The sequence below is a fragment of the Frankliniella occidentalis genome, unplaced genomic scaffold, assembly GCF_000697945.3.
Source record: "Frankliniella occidentalis isolate FOCC.00 unplaced genomic scaffold, Focc_3.1 Scaffold146, whole genome shotgun sequence".
Taxonomy (NCBI): domain Eukaryota; kingdom Metazoa; phylum Arthropoda; class Insecta; order Thysanoptera; family Thripidae; genus Frankliniella; species Frankliniella occidentalis.
Window position 1 is genome coordinate 210227 of NW_026267273.1, and position 6085 is coordinate 216311.

The window sequence follows — 6085 nt, forward strand, 5'->3', positions numbered from 1 at the left end:
TTTATTTTCATATATGTAGTTTTCTCTCCTGTTTTGTCTCCTTTCGGCTCGAAAAAGAGTTAGTTCAGTGAAATTGTGGGACTAGAATTAGTTTGATATTTATATATGACGTAAAATAAATCCTATCCCTATCTGGAGAGTTGAATAAGTTACTTGAACCCTGACTGTAACTCCTTTACAAAAAAGAAAAAGAAGATCATCTTGGTGAGTACAAAGAGGGTGTTGTTCTTGGTGACTTGCACTGCCGTGTTGTGAAACACTAAACGCTTTCCAACGAGTTCTTCCTCGTGAACCCTCAGGTTTCGGTCACGCTGTGCACGACGCTCCATCCTATCACTGCCTCTCTTCGACTATAGCACAGCAACCTTTTCCATATGCACATCGAGCGCCACGTCCCCCGCCCACCTCACTCACGTACATCTTTGCCTTGTCCAGGGACCAGCAGCAGCCCGAACAGGCGCAGCAGGTCACCGCCGAGGCTCTTCCGGAGCCGTTGCCCTCGGCCGCGGCTCTGATCGGCGAGCCCGTGACCGCGCCGTCCGCCCTGTCCTCACCTTCCGGTCCTTCATCGCCATCCTCGCCGTCTTCGCCCTCTGCGCCGACCGCGCCCACCGGTGCGTCTCCCATCGGCGAGTCCTTGAAGGAGGTGGCTAGCCAGCTGATCTCCGCGACGGCCGAGGAGGCCGCCAAGCCGCACGTCCAGGATGTTCAAGACATTCGCACGCCACCCATCGTCAAGGCAAGTTCCTATCGAAGCAAGGACGATCACGTACGCGAATCGAGTTTAATCTTGTCTCTTGTTCTCGATCGACAGAAAATGAGGGTCTTTACACAATTGCATTAGTTTAGTTATACACCCCCTTACAATTATATTGATTATATTTCGTTGCAGATGCAGGACTTACGAAAGCCCGAGATTCCCAAACCGGTGATGGTGTCCGCCACCGTGTCGACGGAGAGCGACCACGAGGTGGACGAGCACAGCGGCTTCCAGGGCGTGGCCGAGCCCGTCGTGCTCCCGGACGAGCACATGCCGCAGGCGCTGCCCCAGCACATGCCGCTGAGGACCGCGCAGCCCGCCGTGTCCGCCCCCATGCGCCACGGCGTCGTGCAGCACCAGGTGCAGCACCAGGTGCAGGCCGACCTCAAGAAGGCCAACAACGCGAGCGCCTCCCCGATGACGACGGCCGAGCCACAGCCCAGCACTACGGCGTCTGACCGCATCTCGACCTGGATCCTCCTGAGTGGGACGCACAGCTCGGCCACGACGCCGTCCAGCCTCAAGAAGCGGCCATCCTCCCCAGTGAAGCAGGAGGAGCACGCCGCCCCCGCGCCCGTCGCGCACCCCGCCCATCCCGCCCACGCCGCCGCGAAGGTGCCTGGCACCGTGACTGTCCCAGCGAACGCCAAGCCAGCGCACCCCCAGCCCGCGCACCCTCAGCCCGCCCGTCAGCCGCCTGCCGTCCGCAAGCCCGTCGCGCAGCAGCGCGTGCCGGCTAGGAAGCCCACCACCACCACGGCCGCCCCCACGACGACCACGACCACCTCCACGACCCCTGCTCCCAGCATGACCCCCAAGCCCGTGCCTCCCCCGGCGGCGCAGCAGGAGTACGTCAAGATCTCCGAGGCCATCGTCAGCACCTCTGGCGTTGGAGTCAGCGCCCAGAAGGACAAGCCGGCGGAGAACAAGAAGCCAGCGCGCCCCGTGCCCGCCGTCCACACCGACTCGAAGCAAGCCAACAAGAGGCCCATCCAGGCCCAGCCGGACAAGACCAAGGTGTCGTCCGCCAGCGTGCCCTTCAACACCGCCATCGCGTTCCGCAGGAAGCCGATCCAGAGCCAGGCGCTGCCGAAACCCGCTGCTCTCAAGACCCCCGCTACGACGACCACGACCACGACCACCACTACCACGCCTGCACCCGTCGAAGAGCTGACCACACTGCCGCCCACCTTCGCCGACCTGCCCGTGACTACGGACGCCGATCTGATGACCACGACTATGCCCACCATCACGACGAAGAAGCCCAAGCGCGCCGGCAGCAGCGCCGCGTCCAAGAAAAAGAAAAAGAAGAAGAACAACAAGACGAGGAGGCGCCGACCCACCAAGAAGACGTCGTCCGCCGCGGTCACCGCCGAGAGTAAGATCGGGCACGAGGGCAACGCCACCAAGATGGTGCCCGGGACGGCAGTGGCTGGCGTCCCCGGCGGCCCAGGCCAGAACGGCATCTCCACCAAGATCTACAACTACCTGGCGCGCGAGGTGATGCCGTCCGTCAGCGTGGGCATCATCGGCCTCGTGGTGACGGCGGGCCTCGCGGGGCTCTTCCTCTACCCCTTCGGCGGCGGCATCGCGGCCCGCAGGACCTACGACACGGCGCCGCAGCAGCGCTACCCCGGCCCCGGTGGCGAGCACATGTACTACTACGAGAGCTACGCGGACCAGCAGGGATTGCAGGACGGCACGGTCGGCAAGCCCGAGGAGGAGGTGCTGGGCCAGGTGTTCTCCGGCATGCAGCAGGACAGGAACGGACAGCAGGATAGGCAGGGCCAGCAGCAGCAGCAGCAGCAGCAGCAGCAGCAGCAGGGCACACAGGACACGAGGTACGCTGCCTCTCCATCTATCTACGGCGGCAATGACTCCGGACCTCCCGACGCGCAGTACCCGGACTCTTACAGCAGGTGCGTTGACTTGACACGCCTTCTTAATGCCACTCTTTTTCGCTTGCGTTCACTCTGAAAATAAAACGGAAATTCTATGGGTGTAGGTACGACTCGAGCGGCAAGGGAAGCTCGTACAGGCCGGCGGCGGAGGCGAATGGCGCGTCTGACCTACGACAGGGCACCGGGTACAGTTCCGTGTCCGTCAACGGTCAGGGCCAGGTGACCGGCTACGCGGACCCGTCGCCGCCCCAGGCGCCGCAGGTCGAGACCAAGTTCGAGCCCTTGGGCACTCTGGACGCGCTGCAGCGGACCCGCTACGACGTCGACACGCCCATCTCCGCCGACCAGGTCGACCTCACCTACGCGTCGGTCGGGGAGAGCGCGCCCAACCCCAACAAGAAGGTAATAACAGTGCCGGGAAGAGGCGCTCCGTACTCTCTGCTCCCTACTGGCGTCTTGGCATTGGGGTTTGGCCGAATGCGTTTCTTTACTTCATCTCTCTCGCTCTCTCTCTCTCTCTCTCCAGAAGGCGGAGGAGTCCCCGTACGTGGTGGGCTCGTCGGAGGCGCAGCAGAGCGCCCAGACCAACCAGGGCACCCGCTACCACTCGGACAGCGACGCGGCCTCGCACGTGGACATCACGTACGGCAGCAGCGGCAGCGACCAGGACCCCACCGACCCCAAGCCCGGCAACAGGTAGGCAGCGGCGCGCGCTTGCGTGTGTCGCGGGTCGGCCTACCCCGCCGCTGGCAGGCGCTGAGCGCCAGGTCCGCTCTGCTGACCGCGCTCTCGTTTCTTGTCTGCAGATACTCCGTGCGCGTGAGCGGCGGCGCGGGCCAGGTGGCGCTCGCCTACGGATCGCAGCCCGGCGCCGACCAGGACAAGGCGGACTCCTCCGGCGTGGACCTGACGTACGGCGCGGGCCTGGACATGGACAGCCGGTACGCCACGGCCAACGGGGCTCAGCCTCGCGCCCTTGTGCACGACAAGCAGGACCCGAAAGCCGACGGCAAGGCGGCGCACAGGCGGCGCAGGAGGAGTGCCACCGGCAACGACGTGGACGACGACCTGAACAACGAGATTGACGGCCCCGCACCGGCCAAGACTTCCCACCAGGTCGTCGACAGCCAGGACAAGATGAGCCAGAGTCTGGTCATCAGCTCGACCGCCATGCCCGAGGAGTCGCTGGCCACCACGACGGTCGAAGCCATCACCACCACCGACGCGGAACCGGAGGACAAGAGGGAAGTTGTGACCGATGCTGCTATCACGACCCTCATCAATGAGGACACCGAGCCCCTGGTCGTCGTCACCACGAACGACATTCTCAGCGCCCCTGCGAGCGACGTCAGAAACGATGCCAGCAACGACGTGAACCCCGGCAACAGTGATCTGCGTGACACGAGCAGCACCACCACGACGACCACCGCTCCGGTCTTTGACGGCACCAGCAACAACAACAACACGTCGCCGGCTGACGATGCTCTGAGCACGCTCATCAACATCTTCCGGCGGGTGGCCGAGTTCAAGCTGCGCGTCGGCATGAACCTCCTCCGCGGCACGTCCGAGGCCGTGACGAGGTACATCGGCGGCATGACCAAGCGCATGGAGGCGGCGGCCGAGCACTTGCACACCATGAGGGAGCAGCGGAGCCAGCGCAGCGAACGGAGTCAGAGGACAGCGAGGGCACAGTAAGATCCATTATTTTGGCGTTGATTTTGCATTTCGAGCACGGTTTATACTGACACCCGTTTTTGTTTTTCGTTTCATTTCTGCAGCTCTCTGGATGCCGAAGTGAAGTATCCTACATCACAGACCCTGAGGAGAAGAACACGTGACGTGTCACGGTCCAAACACCAGCTCAAGAAGATCCTCCTGAAAGCCCAGAAGAACAAGAAAGAACACTAGTAAGGTAACAAATAGATAGAAGATGATGTATGGGTAGCTCACTATTTTTCCAAGGCTGTGAAACACTGGGGTTTTGCTTTAGTTTTTCCCAAGACGAGCTAAGGACATGTGAGCAGTAATAAAAACTTGTTGGAGCTACCTGAAACAATTCGTAAGAAAATAATATGACTGATGTAAATCTAAAAAGTTTTAAAAGGTTTGGATGAATTATTGTTTGTTATCCCTCAGCATTTTCATTGCTACGACCACCCAATGTCAAAATATGTTTTAAATTGCTTTTTGGAGCGTAAGACTACACCTTAAAGTGAATTGTGAATGAATGAATAAGATTGTTTGTGTGCATTAGACTTATTTGTGCTATAAAAGGCATATTGCATTACATCGGTTAAAAAAAATATTTTGTCAACCTGTGAAATGATACCATATTTCAGCTTGATTGTGATTATTTTCTAGAGTGTTTTATGCTTTATTTTAAGACATTTATTTTGAATTACGTAGTTTTTTGTTTGTTTGTCTGTTTGTTGCTTTTTTAAAAAGAAGAAAAATGATGGTTGTAGTGTAAACCAGTTAGAAAAATATAAATACCCTGCACCAGCATCAAATTCATCAAAGGTTGGTCCAGCACCATTTTTGTTTTTAAAACAGTTGTCATATTTAAAACTAATAATCTCTATGTATAATAATGAAACCGAGGAACTATAAAAGTGATATTAGATTTTGTAAATGTACCCGCCTTTAGGCTAACAACTTCTTGTAGTTATTTGTAGCACATACTTGGAGAAATGGTAATACATTTCAGAGCAAATTTACTGTACAAAGGCTACGGAGCTCATCACCTTGGTACGCAACAAATTTGTGTATCACTTCATAGATATCCCCTGGAGGGGGTATACTATGAAAACAAATCGATTTGCCACTTTGTTTTGTACCAACTGTGTTGAAAAATAAGTAAGTTACTTTCATTCTGTACATAAACTGCATATAAATAAAGTACTATTTAAGTTGTAAACTGTGTTTCCGTTACCTCCTCCTATCACCAGCCCACTAGCAGTAGTATCTGATCTACAGACAAAAGACAAATGTCCGGTCGGCACTGTAAATGCTCACGCTCTCCCCAACCCCGAAAAAAGATTTTAAAATATGGGGGAGTGCCCATCACACCGCAGTCATAGGCGACTTCTGGGATCGTGGCTGTTGTGATTGGTCCAAATCCCAATTTTTCTCACACTAGCAGACTCAGGCACCCAAGACACCCACGTATCTGGACGAAGCTAAGGACCGACCGGCCGGTTCCCTTTCCTGCTCATCGAGAGTTAAAGCTGGCTGACACCTTAAAGTTACTTATGTATTGTTTATATTTAATTAACGTAATTAAGGTATTGGTACGGTAAGGTATGCGAGGCAATCAGTGCGCAAATTTTCTCTGTGAGTACATCGGCCGCGTGGGGGGGGAATCGCCAAGTTCAGCTGTCTCATAGCGCCTCATAGGTAGGCAACATCTTGCTTGTAGAGCTTG

At 56.4% G+C, this 6085-nt stretch overlaps 1 protein-coding gene across 1 annotated transcript in view; it reads left to right on the forward strand.

The window, feature by feature from the left end:
* The window catches only part of LOC113205832 (protein piccolo-like), a 39248-nt gene extending 33670 nt beyond the window's left edge, over positions 1 to 5578 (forward strand). The window contains exons 2-7 of the mRNA XM_052271026.1: positions 436 to 739; positions 893 to 2679; positions 2766 to 3063; positions 3188 to 3357; positions 3468 to 4352; positions 4440 to 5578. Coding sequence (XP_052126986.1) covers positions 893 to 2679; positions 2766 to 3063; positions 3188 to 3357; positions 3468 to 4352; positions 4440 to 4569 — 3270 coding nt within the window. The 5' untranslated portion in view covers positions 436 to 739 and the 3' untranslated portion in view covers positions 4570 to 5578. The remainder of the gene's footprint in view (positions 1 to 435; positions 740 to 892; positions 2680 to 2765; positions 3064 to 3187; positions 3358 to 3467; positions 4353 to 4439) is intronic.
* The last annotated feature ends 507 nt before the right edge of the window (positions 5579 to 6085 follow it).